This window comes from Grampus griseus (genome assembly GCF_964374135.1).
Source record: "Grampus griseus genome assembly, chromosome: 15".
Taxonomy (NCBI): domain Eukaryota; kingdom Metazoa; phylum Chordata; class Mammalia; order Artiodactyla; family Delphinidae; genus Grampus; species Grampus griseus.
This window is the reverse complement of record NC_139009.1, coordinates 81,659,435-81,679,794: the sequence shown is the minus strand read 5'-3', so window position 1 is coordinate 81,679,794 and position 20,360 is coordinate 81,659,435. Positions and strand designations below refer to the sequence as shown.

At 45.7% G+C, this 20,360-nt stretch overlaps 1 protein-coding gene across 2 annotated transcripts in view; it reads left to right on the top strand.

Moving 5' to 3' along the window:
* The window catches only part of AFF3 (ALF transcription elongation factor 3), a 558,275-nt gene that overhangs the window by 502,966 nt on the left and 34,949 nt on the right, over positions 1-20,360 (top strand). For both annotated transcript variants that reach the window (XM_082672922.1, XM_082672923.1), the window contains 2 exons: positions 8,810-8,996; positions 16,121-17,200. In XM_082672922.1, the coding sequence (XP_082529048.1) occupies positions 8,810-8,996; positions 16,121-17,200 (1,267 nt within the window). The remainder of the gene's footprint in view (positions 1-8,809; positions 8,997-16,120; positions 17,201-20,360) is intronic.

Sequence of the window (20,360 nt, the reverse complement as noted above, 5' to 3'; positions counted from 1 at the left end):
ATTCTCAGCAAAGGTCACACCAGTATCATCCCTCATCTCCATGCCATTTACTCTGAACATAAATTTAAAGAACCACCCACCTTTTTATCCTTAACATTTTTAGAACCGCACTTATTTGAGTCATTTTTCTCACAAGGCTATCTATATACCTGTTCTTTCTAGCTTTGGTACACAGACTTTTAAAATCAGAGCTTAATTTCTACAATAATGGTTTTTAACTAAATTAAGTAATGCCTAATTTGACTGGGTGATAAAATGGGCAGTGACTATAGAAGAGACCTGCTTGGTTGTTTCATTCATCATCTTTTGATACAATTAATCAGAGCTGGAGGTTGGAAGTACTGAGGGAGGGTTCCTTTCCACTTGATAAATTTTAAAAAAATTTTTAGTGGAGTATAGTTCCTTTACAATGTTGTGTTAGTTCCCAGTGTACAGTAAATCGATTCAGTTATACATATACATATATCCCCTCTTTTTTAGATTCTTTTCCCATATAGGTCATTACAGAGTATTGGGTAGAGTTTCCTGTGCTATACAGTAGGTCCTTATTAGTTATCTATTTTATATATAGTAGTGTGTATATGTCCATCCCAGTCTCCCAATTTATCTCTCCTCCCCCTTATCCCCTGGTAACCATAGGTTTGTTACATCTGTGACTCTGTTTCTGTTTTGTAAATAAGTTCATTGTATCATTTTTTTTAGATTCCATATATAAGCAATATCATATGATATTTGTCTTTCTCTGTCTAACTTACTTCACTCAGTATGAAAATCTCTAGGTCCATCCATGTTGCTGCAAATGGCATTATTTCGTTCTTTTTTATGGCTGAGTAATATTCCATGGTATATATGTACCTCATCTTCTTTATCCATTCCTCTGCTGATGGACATTTAGCTTTCTTCCATGTCCTGACTATTGTAAATAGTGCTGCAATGAACATTGGGGTGCATGTATCTTTTCGAATTATGGTTTTCTCCAGATATATGCCCAGGAGTGGGATTACTGGATCATATGGTAGCTCTATTTTTAGCTTTTTAAGGAACCTTCATACTGTTCTCCACAGTGGCTGTACCTATTTACATTCCCACCCACAGTGTAGGAGGGTTCCTTTTTCTCCACACCCTCTCCAGCATTTATTGTTTGTAGATTTTTTGATGATGGCCATTCTGACTGGTGTGAGGTGAAACCTCATTGTAGCTTTCATTTGTATTTCTCTAATAATTAGTGATGTTGAGCATCTTTTCATGTGCTTTTTGGCCATCTGTATGTCTTCTTTGGAGAAATGTCTATTTAGATCTTCCGCCCATTTTTTGAATGGGTTGTTTTGTTGGTTGATATTGAGTTGCATGAGCTGTTTATATATTTTGGAGATTAAACCCTTGTCAGTTGCTTCATTTGCAAATATTTTCTCCTATTCTGAGGGTTGTCTTTTCGTTTTGTTTATAGTTTCCTTTGCTGTGCAAAAGCTTTTAAGTTTCATTAGGTCCCATTTGTTTATTTTTGTTTTTATTCTCATTACTCTAGGAGGTGGATCAAAAAGATGTTGCTGTGATTTATGTCAAAGAGTGTTCTGCCTATGTTTCCCTCTAATGGTTTTATAGTATCTGGCCTTACATTTAGGTCTTTAATCCATTTTGAGTTTATGTTTGTGTTTGATGTTTGGGAGTGTTCTAATTTCATTTGTTTACATGTAGCTGTCCAGTTTTCCCAGAACTGCTTATTGAAGAGACTGTCTTTTCTCCATTGTATATCCTTGCCTCCTTTGTCGTAGATTAGGTGACCATAGGAGCGTGGGTTTATCTCTGGGCTTTCTATCCTGTTCCATTGTTCTATATTTCTGTTTTTGTGCCCGTACCATACTGTTTTGATTACTGTAGCTTTGTAGTATAGTCTAAAATCAGCTCCATTTTTCTTTCTCAAGATTACTATGGCTATTTGTGGTCTTTTGTGTTTCCACACAAATTGTAAAATTTTTTGTTCTAATTCTGTGTAAAATGCCATTGGTAATTTGATAGGGATTGCATTGACTCTGTAGATTGCTTTGGGTAGTATAGTCATTTTTACAATATTGATTTTTCCAATCCAAGAACATGGTATATCTCTCCATCTGTTAGTGACATCTTTGATTTCTTTCATCATTATCTTACAGTTTTATGAGTACAGGTCTTTTGCCTCCTTAGGTAGGTTTATTTCTGGGTATTTTATTCTTTTTGATGCAATGGTAAATGGATTGTTTCCTTAATTTCTCTTTCTGATATTTCACTGTTAGTGTATAGGAATGCAAGAAATTTCTGTGTATTAATTTTGTATCCTGCACCTTTACCAAGTTCATTGATGAGCTCTAGCAGTTTTCTGGTAGCATCTTTAGGATTTTCTATGTATAGTGTCATGTCATCTGCAAACAGTGACAGCTTTACTTCTTTTCCAATTTGGGTTCCTTTTATTTCTTTTTCTTCTCTGATTGCCAAGGTCGGGAATTCCAAAACTATTTTGAATAATAGTGGTGAGAGTGGACATTCTTGTCTTGTTCCTGATCTTAGAGGAAAAGCTTTCAGTTTTTCACCATTGAGAATGATGTTTGCTGTGGGTTTATAGTATATGGGCTTTATTGTGTTTAGGTAGGTTCCCTCTATGCCCACTTTCTGGAGAGTTTTTATCATAAATGGGTGTTGAATTTTGTCAAAAGCGTTTTCTGCATCTATTGAGATGATCATATGGTTTTTATTCTTCTTTTTGTTGATGTGGTGTATCACATCAGTTGACTTGCGTATATTGAAGAATCCTTGCATCCCTGGGATAAATACCCCTTGATCATGTTATATGATTCTTTTTAATGTGTTGTTGGGTTCAGTTTGCTAGTATTTTGTTGAGGATTTTTGCATCTATGTTCATCAGTGATATTGGCCTGTAATTTTCTTTTTGTGTTATATCTTTGTCTGGTTTTGGTATCCAGGCGATAGTGGCCTCGTAGAATGAGCTTGGGAGTGTTCCTTCCTCTGCAGTTTTTTTGGAAGAGTTTCCGAAGGGTAGGTGTTAACTCTTCTCTAAATGTTTAATCGAATTTGCCTGTGAAGCCATTTGGTCCTAGGCTTTTGTTTGTTGGAAGAGTTTTAATCACAGTTCTATTTCAGTACTTGTGATTGGTTTGTTCATATTTTCTCTTTCTTCCTGGTTCAGTCTTGAAAGGTCATACCTTTCTAAGAATTTGTCCATTCCTTCTAGGTTGTCCATTTTATTGGCATATATAGTTGCTTGTAGTAGTCTCTGATGATCCTTTGTATTTCTGAGGTGTCCATTGTAACTTCTTTTTAATTTCTAATTTTATTGATTTGAGTCCTCTTCCTTTTTTTCTTAATGAGTCTGACTAAAGGCTTATCAATTTTGTTTATCTTCTCAAAGAACCAGCTTTTAGTTTCATTGATCTTTGCTATTGTTTTCTTTGTCTCTATTTCAGTTATTTCTGCTCTGATCGTTATGATTCCTTTCCTTCTACTAACTTTGGGTTTTGTTCTTCTTTCTCTAGTTGCTTTAAGTGTATGGTTAGGTCGTTTATTTGAGATTTTTCTTGTTGAATCAGTAATTTTTTTAAAATTTTAGGTGTTTAAATAAGCGGGCTGAGAGAATAAGCGTATTTGGCTAACCTCTTGTTTGTCCCTGCGAACCTGAATCCCTGAGAGAGGCGAAACTCCTGGTTGTGGTCTCTTTGTGTCTCTTCTAAATGGAACCACCTTAGGCTTTCAGAAGGTGTAAGAGTAAGACATAGATTAGCGAGTCTCAAACTGGTACCCCACAGGCCTCATCTGACCTACAGATGTGTCTCACTGCAAAAAATAAAATGAAACTTTTCATTGTTAAAAATTCTCAAATTAGTTACTAGCATTTTAAAATCAGGAGATTTGATATAAACATCAGGATTTGGGGCTTCCTCTGAAAAAAAAAAATTGAAGGATTTGGTAACACTGGCTCTTATTTCCGCGTGGCAGAGATCCGCTGGCCTGGGGAAGAAGTAGACCAGTCAGGACTGTCCAGCTTGACACTTTCCCACTGGGGAGCCAACGGTCCACTGTCTTTATCATCGTGTGTTAGGCATTTGTTTCTCTTATAACTGGACACTTCACTCATTTATGCTACTTGCCTGACCCCTGTAGGTTTTGGATTTTCAACCAGTGATATAGATAGTAGCTCTCTAAGTCATCTGTTCTATGAAATCTTTGGCAGCCCCAAGGCAACAGAAAAACTACACATGTGAATATATGAACATCTCATAGGCTATTTCATAGTGTAATAAAATGCTTTGGCTTACTGTGTCAAGAATCATTTTTCTTTCATTCATTCAGTTGAACGTTGTTGACAGCCTATTCATGCCGCACCGCCTGCTAGCACTGGGGATACAAGGGTAAAGTAGATAATTCCTCTCCTTAGTATGGTAAGGGCTACAAAAGAAAAATAGGTGATGTGCTAAGAGGCTTAGGGGAGGAAATATTAACTCTTCCTGGGGGAATTGAGAAAAACTTTACAGAATAGGGTAATATTTGCAACCAAGTCCTGAAGAGTGAGTTGGAGGTACCCAGAAGAAGAAAGGGAGAGAGGGCTTCGTAGCATAGAAAATAGCGCATGCAGAGGCACACAGGTTGTCAAAACGGTGAGAAATTTATTATAGACAAGCTTTGGAGGTGCACCCTATGAGGTGTGGCTGAAGACTTGATTGAGGCCAGACCATGAAGAGCTTCAAAAGCTGTGTTTAGTAGAAGACTTGTTCCTGGAGGTATTACAGAGCTAACAAAAACTTTTAGTACAGGACCAGCAGTCCTATCAGCGAACCTCCTTGTGCCAGCTTTCCATTTTCATGTCTCATTACGTGATTATAATTTTAGATCAGTTCATATCAATAGAGATGCCAACAATAAAGGAACACCATTGCCAGGGCACCGGTTACAGTTTAGAAATCAAGCGTGTGTTGAGTTCATCCGGAGTATTGAATGAGAGGGAGCTGGGACCTCATCTAAATTATTAACCTTTCGTCCATCCCAGTGGCGTGCCCACAGGCTGTTGGGCATCACGGCCATCCACGCAGTGCCCACTAGGCACAGAGCCTGCCTCCAAGTTCCTTGTTAGTTCAAAGCTCGTGAACAACTTTGGATATTTACCCAGACCCCACAATATACTTGGCAGGAGCACCCATGCCTGCAAGATGCAGGCATTTAGGTTCCAGATCTCTTCTTTTACTGTCTGTATTCAGATTCAGCCCAGGCCAGATTCGGAAAAGAATGTGTCACTGCAGCCAAAGGAGGGAACACAGGAAGCAGATCATTTAGAATAAAGCTGGGACTCTCCCAAACGTGGATTTGGTCTTGGCCACTCACAAGACCAGCAAAACATGTCATGAAATCAAAATACCAGAAGTAAGTAAACCATCCAGGGGAGAACTGGGCTCATATTATATAGCAGATGAAATCTAGAGTACATTTAAAGACATTCTGTGCAAGGAAGTGCTGTTAACATTGGAAAAGCACAAGAGGGGCTGAAATCCCCTTAAGTGTGTTTTTATTGGAAAAGAAAGATTGTAGCCGTTTTGAAAGGTTAAATCCTTTTTCCTTTAACTCATTAACCTAGTGATAGACTTTTTTCTATTGATTCTTTCATTTCGTAATCACAGGTGAATACCTATTATTCCCAGGCACTGTGCTAAGTTTGGTGACACAAAGCCTTTTATTCCACGACCTCAGTGATGTTTTCATGCCCACACGTTTACAGTGGCACCATGTTCCTCCAATAGCGGAGGGTCCAAGAACTCTCCTAAAAATTGTCCAATGCTGTGTCATCATGTCAAGTCAATCCATGTTATCGTTTCAGAAAAAAGTTGCTTTTTAAATTAAGTTGAAAGAACTGTTAGCGTCTTTGGTATGGAAACGTGACAACTAGTAAGCACGCCAAACTTGGCAATTTTAAATATATAAAGTTTAAAGTCTTCTTTCAGGAGAGTCTGTCTGATATGTCTTTTTCCATCTTCTTGATTCCATGACTCCAAAGAGCCTTCCTGGCTTCACTGAGCCCATCCTTCTGTTAGTTCTCATCTGCAGTGATGACCATCCCCGGCTTCTTTATTCTGCCACCCTGGCTGCTGCAGCTCCCCCAGCAGAGGCAAAGCAACTGCACGCGCTCCTGGCGAGAGCAGTCATTGTGCCGAGTCCTGAATGACCAGCTGTCCCCCAGAGACCCACAAAAAGGCTAGTTAATGGAGCAGGCTTTCTGCAGGTAGGGGTAGTTATCTTGATCCCACAACTGGAACCACCAGAGCCCTTGCACACAAGCCTGCCCCCATCCTTGACGTGGATTGCTTCCAGCGACACTGTCTCCACCGGGACCATTGAAACATGAATGTATTCAGCCCTGACTCCAGAGGACTGGGGCCTCACAGCACTTCAAAGCAAAGCAGGAGGAAAACCTGAAATTCTTGGCTCTCCCGACGGTTTCAAAAACAAATAATAATTACGCCAGTAAAACTGTCGTTTTAAGTCAATTTCCTAATTTAAGGAAGGAAAACATAAAACTCTGAGACTTTTCTGCCAATCTAATTCAGATCAGAGACTCTGTCTTGCTGGGCTAGTGGGTCTCATTACGATAGGACAGCAGTCAGAAAAGGAAGGCAGCACAGGAACTGTTTAATGGCCGTTTTCCCAGAAATTAAAGTGCAGCTTTTCAAAAGACAGTCACTTTGCGGTGCAAGCCCCAGGGAACTGCACACACGTTGCTGCCTCTGCCGCAAACACAGCAACCAGGTGCACACAGCAGTGGCTTCAGTGTCCTTTGTTGTCGGAATGAAAGTGGGAGAATGTACCGCTTGGTGATCAAAGCCTTTGACCATCATATAAAACCAATCAAAATGCTCTTTATTTCTCTTAATTTCCTAGTCTTCAGCAAATGTCATTCCAGGGTGTGGCGGGGAGACAGACCTCTTTCCTCCACCATGTGTTGCTTGGCTCTGGGGAGTTTTTACGTTTTGGTTGGTTTGTTTGGGTTGGGGTGGGTTTCTGTCTGTTTGTTTTTGGAGTTTTCCCCCAGTGTTTGGGGGACTTCCTGACACACTGTTAACGTGGATCCCAGCCGTTCGTGTTCAGTCACAATCTAATAACCTTCTTTTTTTTTTTTTTAATGACTCCATTGATAGTAGCCATGTCGACTCAGCTGCCAGGAAAGATGGATTTTAGTTCATAAGGGAAGAAAGAAATATTGCAACCCTTTGATCACTAACCGTCCCTTCCCAGCCTCTGTAAAAAGATCCAGGATCCCTCACTCAACACCAGAACAAACAGCAGGCTGGAAAAGGAATTGTTGCAGCTCAGGCAAGGCGTAAAGGTGCAGATGTTGTCTGACATTGAAGAATTTTGTCAGACAGTAGGTATGGACCATGACATTGGCAGAAGAAATAAAAACCACTAGGGAAGGTTATGTTCAAACTCCATTTTTCCCTAAGCCTGCAGTTCAAAACAGTGCTTTGACCTTCAGGTACATCCTGTAAGATAGTTTCTTGTCTTATCATTCCTCTGGGAGAAGCAAGGTTCCAGTGAGTTTTAAACATCCCCCCCCCAACCCCTGCCCCAACACCGAGGATTTATGAGACTCTGTCCTTGAGCAAAGCATTTGTCAAAGATTTAAGGGGCGGGTGAAAAGGGTCCTTTACCTTGTCCTGGCTGATTTGCACTTGAGACCATAAACTCTCTGACAAGCTCCCTCAGCCCTGGGCCTTCACTCGCATTCATCCTGTTGAAGCAGTGGTCCCGGCTGGAAGGGGCAAGCAGATATTTGCTGACTCGACATTTAAAAAGTGGTCACTGCATTTTCTGGGTTTAGAGTTTGACCTCAAAAAAACAGTCAGGTGTGTTTCAATGCAATTAATAAAGGACTTTGAAGATGTTGACTATTATGTGAGTATTGAAACTTTCTTTTTGGCTCACTGTTTGGGTGGATGTGTGTGATTTGAATTTTTGTGGTTAATTAATTACCATGAGAAGTGTCCGTGTTTCCTGTTCTCTTTGAGTCTATAATTTGAGTATGTAACTTTCTGGCAAATTTCAGCAGGGATACGAACATCGAGTATAATTCAAAATAGTATTGCTATAAGCCACTGTACTGGAGTTGAATTTTAAAGTCTAAAATATTTTAAAATGTGTGAGTGAGGGATCTTCAGTTCTATAATAAAGGGCTCAAAGGAAAATTACTTGTTTATACAGCAAGCCGGCTCCTGTAAAGACTACAGGACTCGCCTCTGTGGGCAGGAAGAGGTGGGAAGCAAGACAACTTTGTCGATCCCGCTGTCTCCGGAACCTTCCAGCAGGCCGTGAGAGCACAGAGCAGGACACTGTGCCCTTCCTCACAGCCCACTTCCTAAAATAAAGCAAACAGACATTTTCGTTCTTTACAAAATATTTCAAGCATTTTAGATTTCCTTGCCTTTTTGTCGGTGATTGGAATCGGGAATGCATTTGAAAAACCATTCCCAGAAACAGGAGCAAACTAGAAACAGTCCTTCTGCAGTTACACCACCTTCCCCTCTAAAACGATCACACAAACTAGTCACACTGACGAGGGCCTGATTACCAAGTGGCACCGACTTTCACTCCCAATTTAATTTCTGTGCATCCGTTGTTTTAACTGTGAGGCTGCTTTGACCTTGACGGTGGCTCTGGAGCTTCAGGTGACGCTGACAGATGCGCAGGCTGGTGGAACAACAGCTCGCTCGGTGGTGTATGCGTGTTTGCTCACTTGGCTTTCCTCCCCTTCCCTTCCCGGGGCCTCGTGGGCTGACAGTGCCGGCCTCCCGCAGGCCGACTGCAGGGCCTCCGTGCCCTCCAGCAAGGGCAGCAGCAGCGGCAGCAGCAGCAGCGGCAGCAGTTCCTCCAGCGACTCGGAGAGCAGCTCGGGATCTGACTCAGAGACCGAGAGCAGCTCCAGCGAGAGTGAGGGCAGCAAACCCCCCCACTACTCCAGCCCTGAGGTAAGGACACGCCGGCCCCTGAGCACCTCCCCTGCCTGCGTCTCCCCGACCCGGTGAGCGAGGTCAGTCTTCCTCCGAGTGTGGTTCACACACCTTCTGCTCCTCCAGCCTCAGTGCTATGACACTGGCCTGCGAGGCGCCGTGACCTCTCTAGGCCACCACCTCCTGGCAGCCTGCCGGGGTTGGTTTAGGCTCATTTCCCCCAGCCCCTCCTCACAGTGCTCCTAATCACAGAGCTTCCTTTGAAGTCTAGAAACTTCATCTCTTATGGTCCCCAAATTCTCTATCTTGACGTCCAGAACTTTCCAAGTATGCTGTAAACATCACTGACTGGAAATAACCTGAGGATCGGGTCTCCCTAAGGGTCAGCCGAGGCAATAAGCAGACAGGGCAGCTCCCTGCCTGGAAGTGTGAGCCCCCGTAAATCACGGGGAAAGGAGTTTTGTGGATTGGACATGGTTAGGATCTTACCTTTTTTCAGTTCATCACAGATTAGGAGAACAAGGGCTATAAATATGAATAAAACCTCCTTTGTTTTCTTTGTAAAAATATAAAAAGGAAAATTAGCATCAACTTACAAATACTAATGAAAACTTTTATAGCTATGATGAGTATCTGTGTGGAAGATTTAGGTGCCTCCTATAAAAATATTATAAGGTCCCAATAAAAGCCATTGCTACTTCTACTTTAAAGGGGAAAAAGGGGAAAATTTAATAGCAATTCAGAGCGTGGATTCTTGAGAGAGGGCTGAGAGCACCCTTCTCTAGTCCCTGGATCTGTAAGGGTAGACTTTGATTTCTAAAGAGGGAATAAAATATGCTTCTTCTTGAGTGTATAAACATTTGATGTTACGGTGGCTCATAGGATTTAGCTTTTTACCTACAATCTTCTGTACCACTCTGGGCCCAAATTTCTAAATATGCTCTAAAATGAAACCAAGGGCTTCCCTGGTGGCGCAATGGTTGAGAGTCCGCCTGCCGATGCAGGGGACGCGGGTTCGTGCCCCGGTCCGGGAAGATCCCACATGCCGCGGAGCGGCTGGGCCCGTGAGCCATGGCCGCTAAGCCTGCGCGTCCGGAGCCTGTGCTCCACAACGGGAGAGGCCACAGCAGTGAGAGGCCTGCATACCGCCAAAAAAAAAATGAAACCAAACCCACATATGCAGACCTTGGCGGTGAGAGGTTTTTGGTTTTTTTTTGTTTGTTTTGTTTTTGGCCACACGGCAATGCGTGCAGATCTTAGTTCCCTGACCAGGGATCGAAACTGTGACCCCTGAAGTGGAAGTGTGGAGTCTTAACCACTGGACCCCCAGGGAAGTCCCCAGGAGCACCTTTAAGGGCCAGCAAGACCCATGTTTCCAGCTTGTGTACCTGTGTCTCTGTCTCTCCCTGTCTCTCTCCCTTTCCCTATCTATCTTTCTATCCCTATCTCCCTATTTAAGGGGAAGGCCCTTGACAACATTAACCTATAAAAGCCATATGTTGATATAATCCTGACTTTTCCCAGAAGCTAAATTATTTTTCCTTCTTCATCATTTCATTCATTCATCCATTCATTCACTCATTTAGTGTTCCTTCAACGAAGATCTATTGAGTCTCTGCCACAGATATGATGCTTGGCCCTGAGAGACAGCAATGAGCTGACAGAGAAGGTTCCTGTCTTCACAGAGCTGATATTCTAATGGGAGTATTTGAAACAAACAAAAATACAGGAGTTAAATAAAACAGAGACGTTAACCGGGCTTCTTCAGAGCCAGCTTTATGCTCTAATTTGTTGAAAAACTCCAGAATATTTAGTAGAAAGAACTGGGTTCCAGGGACATCGCAAGAGCCAGGGGGGACAGTGGCGGTAGATTAAAAGCGTTAGGGTCTGTGAACGTTACCTCCACCCCAGGCTCTTTGTGACTTTGAAGGTTAAATTCAGGAAAGTTGAGTCTCATTTGCATGCTGAAATGTGACTCCTGGAGTTTCTAGGCGAGGCTGAAAGCAGCCTTGGAGAAGTACAGCTATAAACGGCTTTAAGCAGATTCTCTCTAAATGTCACTGAGATAATCACAAAGACCTGAACTCTTGGGTGATGAAAGGAAGCACTTGCCGTTCCTTGTTTCTTCCAGCAGCTACCAGAGGCCCCTAGCTGAGGAGAAGGAGGGGAGCCTGGTAACACAGGCCTCAAAGTTTAAGTTGCCTGAGGCCGCGGGTAGCTTTCAACTCCTGGCTTCTCTATGCGGAGGGAGTGCAGGAGTGACGAGAGATGTAGCCACACTGCAGGTGGCTTCTTTCTGCTGGAAAGGAATGTATTCCTTGGAATAAAAGTAAGGTTTCTTTTAACATTTTTCCCAAGGTGACTAGAGAGACACGCCCTTCAGAAATACAATGAGGGAATTCCCTGGTGGTCCAGTGGTTGGGACTCCGCATTTTCACTGCCAAGGGCGCGGGTGTGATCCCTGGTCAGGGAGCTAAGATCCCAGAACCCGTGTGGCATGGCCAAAAATTAAAAAAAAAAAAAAAAATTAGAAAAGAAATACAGTGAGTTTGCAGAATGAAAGTTGAGAAGAGGGGAAGCATTACCTGCTGAGTCTCCACGGAAAAATTAAAAAAGAAATACAGTGAGTTTGCAGAATGAAAGTTGCGAAGAGGGGAAGCATTACCTGCTGAGTCTTCGTGGCATCTCTGCTTTCTTCTGGCCTAGCTAGCCCAGGACCCCTTAAAGAGAGCAGTGAGACCCCTTTTCCTTCCCCCCCACAGGACAATCCAGCTCTTTATAGCCACACACCTCACATTCCGTTGTCAAGACCTGTTTACGCTGCTTTGCAGCAGAACATTTGTGGCCCTCCTTTCCTTCCTGGAAATATCCTGAGGCCCTCCTATTATCAAGCAGGAGACCCTCATGATATCCCAAGACACCTGCATTCTCCCCCTCAACGTCCGGCACTGGACACCCACTTGGCTCTCCTGAGTTTCATACGAGCTGTTGTTTATGGCCGTGGCTGTAGAAAGCCACTGCATTTCACATGAATCACCGTAGTCTAACCCCTTGTCTGCAAACTAGCACGGAAGAGACCCCGAAAACAGTATTTCCATCACTGCAGATCCCCTCTCTGCGGCCTGACGTTTGCTTGCTTCTCCTCAGCCTAATTGTTTTCATTTGAGTTGTATCTTCTTTCCTGGCCTGGGACATCCTTTCACGCCAGAGCTTCACAGGGGAAGCGCCTCGCCCTTCAGTTAGCACGTTTACACCAGCACACAGAGCTCCTTAGACCAGTGTTCCCCAAGTAAAGGATGCTGCAGGGACAAGAAAGAGCCTGGTCACAGGATTTTGAGGAGATCCAGCATAAAGTAGGTTTCACCTGTTTCTTTACCGAAGGGCATCATTCAGCCCTTAATTTTGCTCATGTAAATGGTGTTCTCCATTGTGGCATTTCCCAAATGTATCTGACCACGGAAACTTTTCTTCATTGGGATATATGAACTCAAAGCCACGGAAACTTTTCTTTATTGGGATATATATGAACTCAAAGCACATTTTGGAAAATGCTGCCCTAGATTGTTCTTGAAAATCAGCAGGTACACGATACAAGTTATTCATTGATTCAATAGGCTTCTCCTTAATTAGGCATCTGTGGGGTATGTGGCAGTGGGTGCTCTGAAGGGTATAGATGAAGTGGAAACTAAAGTACACGGTGGAGAGCTTATACACTGATCAGAGGGAAGATTGATCAGAGAGGAGAGTCCTGGAGGGAAATACAAAGCAGCAAACCAGGAAACAATCAAATGCACTGGGCAGAAACCCTAATGGACAGCTCAGGAAATGGACCAGAGCCAGCAGCATGGCAGGAAAGGAACCCCAAGCCCTGAGTTCCCCCTCCTGCCCTGCCACCTAATTCTTGGCTGTTTGAGCTTCCTTGGCCACAATTGTTTCATCCCCGAAATGGCGGATAATCCCATGCCGTCTAATCTGTGACGCTGTTCTGAGGAATAAGTGATACAAATGGAGTGACAGCTCATTGTGAGTCATTATTAGGAGGAGCAGAGTCATAGCGTGCTGTCCCCCTAACCTATTACGGGTCCTGCGAGGGATACAAAGAAGCAGAGACCTGGCCCCTGCTGGAAAGCAGTGTTGGGCTTTGTTGAAGACACAAGATTTATATACATGAAATGGCTATGGACATCAAAAGATGATGCATTAAGAATAACAGAAGGCCACAGGTGTTATTTGGAGAGTTATTGGTGTCTCCAAAAATCAATCTAATTCTATCATTTTAGGCTGAAGACTGACATTTCTCAAAAGAAACGAGGTCCCTCTTTTGTGAGGCTACACCAGAGAGTAATGGGAGACTGGCAAGGCAGCAGGGGAGAGAATCTGGTCTTTAAGCCCAGACAAATGTGGGTTTAGCCTTGGTGGTGCCTGGTAGCTCTGCAGCTTTGGACGTTTCACTTAACCTCTCTGAGCCCCATCTACAAACTAGGGGCGACAGTATTTCTTACCTGTATGGATTCAGTTAGATGATACCTATAAAGTGGGAGCACATTGTAGGTGTTCTGGCAAGGAGAGATGGCTGTTAGAGGATGGATGCCCGAGGAATTTGGATTTTTGTTTGAGGGGCAAGAGGAGGTCCTTGTAGATCCTTTGAGAAAGAGAATGTGATTTAGTGATGTGTTGAAATGGTCCCTCAGCCTCATTTCTTCAGCTGTGAAGAGGAGAAAAAATGTCCCTAGAGCACATCAGGCAGTGGGCCCACACTCAAGTGCTTCAGTTCTCCCTTCACTGTTAACGCTCCCTCCAGGAAGTTTTAGTGGGAGTCTCCCCGTGAGCCGCTGTGTTTTAGCTCCAGGCACACGTCTGTGTTCTCCCACATAAGAGATGTGAGGTGTGGGAGGCCCAGGATGCTGGGGATGAGGGCGAGCTAGCGTGAGACATGGTGCTGGGGCCAGTGTGAGTGGCAGGCTCTGCCATAAATGGTCCACCCTCTCCCCGTGTGTGTCCCCTTCTGCAAGGCCGCTTCAGCATCCATTCATATTACTGGGCCCCATTTATCTGGGGAAACTGAGGCACAGAAGTCACTGACTCGCCGGTGGTCCGAGAGAAATGGGGTGGGGAGAAGACAGCCTCAGAGCCATAGCTGTGTTTGCCACCAAAGTAGCCTTCAACCACACCCGGCTAATCGCAGGGCAGGCAAGAGCTTCCCCTTGGCGAAGAAGAGGTCCTGCTGCCCTGCTTCCTCTCTTGCGTCACTGGCGCAGGATGGACCAGGTCAGGTGTGCTCTGCAGGTTCCATTGGCCCCTATCTCTGGAGAAGCCAAATTAAAGCGAGGTCAGAATTTACACAGGACAACTCAGAGGTGCAAAAAAAGACGTATCGTTTTGTTCTTTTGCCTCTTGCTTTGGGAGCCCTGGTCCTTTGGACGGCATGAAAGCAAATGAAGCAGAAAGTTCAGTCACACAGCAGACTCCCTACCGGGTCACGAGAGATTCCCCTTCTACACCTGGATCCCAGGGGGAGGCTCCCCTTCCTCAGGGTGCCAAGGAAAGGGCCTGGAATCCCCGTGCTGGCCTCCACTGAAAGGTCTCTTGTCATTCCCAGTCCCTGGACACCCTGCGCTCTGGTTCCCTGAAGTGTAGACAGTCTCATCTGTTTTGGGGGAACCAGCAGGATGTCCACGGTCCCTGCCACAGCTCCAGTGCCTGGTGCCCACACCCTGTGGCCACTTCATCTTGGCCCCAGGCCCTGCTGGCCCATTAAAGGCTTCCCATCTCCCTAAGCTGTGCCCCAGATGCCTCCAGACTCAGCCAGGACCCTTGGGGTCTAATATTACTGCCCTCCCCTCCCTCCCCTCCCCCAAGATCCTTGCTGCACGTGGCTGTGCCCCAAGTTCTGCTCTTAATACCAACCTCACTGTTGAGAACCAAATCTTGATACATGAAAGGAAGCTTTAGGAAATTATTATGTTAGAAAACAGTGGTTTTCGCCTACAAGGTTGCCTGACTTGCTCTGGGCTTTAACCAACCAAGTTTGAAGGGCAAAGCTAAGCTGATTCTTTATTTTAGGCTGGTATTTAGTCTTCCCCTGGATCATCAGAAGCCATGAATTCGTAGGGTAGAGACCATAGGGAAGGAAAAATACATCACCTTAATCACTTCAAAAATTTTCCCCATTTCACCTATCTTCACAAATTGATAATACTCTAGCTAAAGTTCTATACTTATCAATATACCTCTTTTCTATTAAGAATCACAGATGCTGGATAAATGGACTTTTATTAGAAATCAACAACACTTACTCCCTGTAAAAGCATCAGTTCTTAACCTTTGAATAAGACGTAGCTGCCTAGAGATAGGAATGAAAGCTATGTCCCTCTCCTCGAAAAATGCGTCTACGTGACATTTCACATTCTGTTACAGGGCATTCACTGACCTGCCCCCCCAAGTCCCCACCACCGCCCCCACCCACCCACCCCACCCCCCCGGAGCCAATCAATGGGCCAGAGTTTAAAACCTGAAATGTCCAGGATTTGCTTTAAGGTAGCAAAACTGCTTGCAGGAAAGGTTTCCATTGTCACCTCCTCATCTGAAATATTTCGGGCAAAGTGTGATGGATGCAGGTTGAGGATGGACAAACCAAGTCCAGCCATCACAGTGCACTGGGCACACACAGGTAGTTCTTTGGGAGTTTAGTTTCCACTCAGTCCCCTTTTTTAATTCTGCCCCCCTCCCCATATTTTAAGTCTCACAAAAAATGAGTGCTTTAACACTCAGGGTCTCCAAACTACACCCCAGTTAACTTTTGTGGACTCTCAAGTTTATGTATGTCTGTATAAATATAAAAATATATACATTGTATAACCCTCAAAAATGTTGGAAATGGGTCCTAATGAAGCATAGTGCATCCCCTTATTTTCCAAATAGGCCTCCAACTGCTGCACTGGCATTTCAGTGCCGGGGACCGGGAAGCGGGCAGCATCTCTGCATCTTGTGTGCCCACTGATGCTGCACACACCTACAGCTTCCATGTTCCTTGTTTCCAGCCCATCCATTGTCTGCCCTAAGTCGAGAGGAAAACAGCCAGGCCCCTTTTACGTGAGCCCATCATAAAAGATATTTGTTTGTCGCTGGTTTTCTGCTTTTAGGCCGAACCAGCGTCCTCTAACAAGTGGCAGCTGGATAAATGGCTAAACAAAGTTAATCCCCACAAGCCTCCTATCCTGATCCACAATGAAAGCCACGGGCCCGAGAGCAGTCAATACTACACCCCGGTGAAGGACGAAGCGCCCGACTGCGGGAAGCTTCCCGACAACGTCTGCCCGACCAGCCTGAGAGACAAGGACATCAAGAGCGCCTGCAAGGAGGAGCAGAGGCCGAGGACCGCGAACAAGGCCCCGGGGAGCAAAGGGGTGAAGCAGAAGTCCCCGCCCGCGGCCGTGGCCGTGGCCGTGACCGCCGCCGCCCCGCCGCCCACGGTGGCCGGTGCGCCCGCCGAGAGCGCGCCCGCGCCTGCCCGGAGGTCCGCGGGCAAGAAACCCACGCGGCGCACCGAGAGGACCTCCGCCGGCGACAATGGCCACCGGCCCGAGGAGCCCGCAGCCGCGGACGCGCTGGGGGCGAGCGCGGGGATCCCCCCGGAGCCCCCCAAGCCCCGGCCCTGCAGCAACAGTAGGACCAGCCACCGCAAGGAGCTGCGCTCGGCCGTAACCGGCGAGAAGCGCCGCACGCGGGGGCTGAGCCGGATCGTCCCCAAATCCAAGGAGTTCATCGAGACCGAGTCGTCCTCGTCGTCCTCCTCCGCGGACTCGGACCTGGAGTCGGAGCAAGAGGACTACCCTCTGTCCAAGGCCACTGCCGCCTCCGGGAACGACCCGAGGCTGAAGGAGGCTGCCAGCAGCATCAGCGGTGGCGGCCCGCGGGCCCCTGTGGGCTCTATCAACGCCAGGACCACCAGCGACATCGCCAAGGAGCTGGAAGAGCAGTTCTACACACTGGTCCCCTTCGGCCGCAATGAACTTCTCTCCCCGTTGAAGGACAGTGACGAGGTCAGGTCACTCTGGGTCAAAATTGACCTGACCCTCCTGTCCAGGATCCCAGAACACCTGCCCCAGGAGCCGGGGGTCCTGAGCGCTCCCGCGGCCAAGGACACTGAAAGCGCCCCGCCGAGCCACGCATCCGATGCGCCCGCAGAAAAGACTTTGCCAAAATCCAAGAGGAAACGCAAGGTAGGCCTGGAAACCCGAGGGACTGAGGGCACGGCGGGAGGGAGGGCTCTCCCTGAACTTGTGGGCAGCAGGTCTGCTGGTCTAGAATGTTCCCGGAGCAGGAGTTCTATGTGACTTTCCTCAACAAACGTTCATAGAGCACTTTATGTATGCCAGATACCTTTGTAAGTACTTGACATGTATTAACTCAGTTAAATCCTTAGCACTGCCCAATGAGGGAAGTATCCTTATTATTGCCATGTTATAGATAATTAAGGTCTGTCTCACTGCATGTGGAAGTAGGCGAACGGGAAATCTTCCCTGAGTGTGTGTGGAGAGGCAAGCTGGAGGCCGGGCCTGTGAGAAAAGCTAAATACGGGTGAACCCCATTCTTTGCTGGAAGGGGTGGGATCGTTCATTGACTTTAGAAGCCGGCAGCCTCAGAGAGTTTAGTAAGGCTGTGACTGGGGTGAGGCGTGAATCCGGAAGTGCCTAGTGGGGACCGTGGACGACGGGGCCCCGGGAGGGGACGCCAGCCTGGTGCATGAGAGCCAGCGGCTGGCGCTCCCGTGGCATTGATCAGGAGAACTTTGTGGTGGAGACGGGCTGGGAACAGGGCCCTCAGGAGGAGGGACTTTTGAGTAATCAGAGGGTCAGGGATGAGGTGGCGCCAAAGGAGGGAAGCAAGCTGAACAAAGGCGGGTTGCACGAAGTGAGACAGGCAGCTCAAGTACTCGGAGAGCAGGACGTTTGTCAGGAAGCAGACCCAAATGCTCGGCCGTTTGGCCGTTTTTGAAGATTTTTGAGCACAGGAATAATTTAATCATAATTTTAAACCAATTTTGAGGATTTTTATTCCCTCCTGTTACTGCATCTTCAAAAGTAACTTGGACCACAGTGGAAAACACAATGCGTGACAAGCCAAAGATTGTAGTCATCGTGGATGGTCCCAAATTTAGGAGAAAATCATTCACAACAGTTAACACGTATATATGTCCCCATGAGGGATGCTGTTTTCGTACATATTAAGTCGTCTATAAAGTCCTTACAACTTTATGAAGCAAATATTATCGTCATGCCCATTTTACAGATGAGGAAACTGAGGCTCAGAGTGCCTAAAGGGACTTGCCCCAGGTTCACATAGGTGAGAAAGGGCAGAGCCAGGAATGAAGCCTGGGTCTGTGGCTCCAGGGTCTCCCAGTAAGAAGTCAGCATGAGGTTTGTGCAGTATTTTCCCCACAGGGCCCCTGCTCAGAGGGCTCTGTACTTGGAGTTTAATGCTTGCAGTTGCCATCTTGGAATTCTTCATTTTATTTTTGAATTTGTGTTTAGTAAGTGAAATGTGATGGGACGATAGAGCCTGCGCGGTCCCACCTCCTGCCCATTTTCCAGGACAGGTTCTGCCTGCCCCGTGGCCCCTGTGCACTCCTAGCCCTGTGCAGCATCCCCTCCGCATCCCCATCCAGGGGCCAAGGCACAGGCCTAATGAGGGTCGGGGTCAGGATGGGCATCTCCCCACCCCCAATCCCAGTACTGAGGGGTCCTCCAGGGGAGATTGCAGTCCAATCCGCAAGGGGTTGCCAGTTGGCCTTGGGGAAGGGGAAATGCCTAACTGGACTTCCTCACCCCTTGACCCATGGGTTCCACAAATGGCTGGCGGGGGAAACGCTTCACTGGTGGGCTGCGCACAAGCGCCCTGTCGCAGGCCCAGGCCCCCGGTACTTGGGAGTGTCTACACATGCCCCCCAGGTATCCCCGTGCCTCAAGGAGCACAGTACAAAATAGCAAATAAACACAGCGTGACAGGTCAGGAGAGAGACTTTGAAAGACAAGAAAATGTTTCCGACTTTAGTACTTTATAATGTTAGTCTTTAGCTGCTTGCTTTTTTTTTTTGAGGTACAATATAATGATTTGATATTGGTTTATAAGTATTGCAAAATGATGACCACAGTAAGTCCAGTTAACATCCGTCACTGTCCATAGTTACAAATTTCTCTTCCTCCTGGTGAGAACTTTCAAGATCTCCTCTCCTAGCTACTGTCAAATATGCACTACGGTATTATTAACTATAGTCACCATGCTGTATATTACATTATGTCCCCATGACTTACTCATTTTATAACCAGAAATTTGTACCTTTTGACCTCATTCATCCATTTTGTACTCCCCCCAACCCCAGGCAGTCAGCAGTCTGACAGCATAAGCTGGGAGGAGGTTTGGTTTCTGTTTTTAGATTCCGCATGTCAGTGAGGTTGTAAGGTATTTGTCTTTCTCTGTCCGACTTGTTTCACTTATCATAATCCCCTCTAGGTCCATCCGTGTTGTTGCAAATGGCAGGCTTCCTTCTTCTGCTGTACGCACATATATGCCGCAGTACCCTTATCCATCTGTCTAGCCGTGGACATTGGCTTCCTCGTCTTAGCCGTTGTAAATAACGCTGCAGTGAACATGGGGGTGCAGATATGTTTTCAAATGAGTGTTTTCGTTTTCTTTGGATAAATACCCAGAAGTGGGATTGCTGGATCATGTGGTAGTTCTATTTGAATTTTTTGAGCAACCTCCATCCTGTTTCCACAGTGGCTGCAGCAATTTACATTCCCACCAACAGTGCACTAGGGTTCCCTTTGGTCCACATCCTCACAGACTTATTAGTTTTAGTTTTTTTGATAATAGCCATCCTGAAAGGTATGAGGTCCTATCTCGTTATGGTTTTGATTTGCATTTCTCTGATGATTAGTGATGTTGAGCATCTTTTCATGTACCTGTTGGCCGTCCGTATGTCTTCTTTAGAAAATGTCTAATCAAATCCTCTGCCCATTTTTCAACTGGATTTTTTTGTTTGTTTCTTTGCTGTTGAATTGTATGAGTTCTTTATATATTTGGGGTATTAATCCCTTCTCGGATATACGATTTAGAAATGTTTTCTCCGATTCAGTAGGTTGCTTTTTCATTTTGTTGATGGTTCCCTCTGCTGTGCAGAAGCCTTTTAGTTTAATGTAGTCCCACTTGTTTATTTTTTGCTTTTGTTGCCTTTGTTTTTGGTGTTAAATCCAAAAAAATCATCACCAAGACTGACATCAAGCATCTTTTCCTGCTTTTGGAACAAGGCTCCCAGTATTTTCATTTTGCACTGAATCCCGCAAATCACGCAGTCAGCCCTGGCCTCCTGGGTGACCTTCC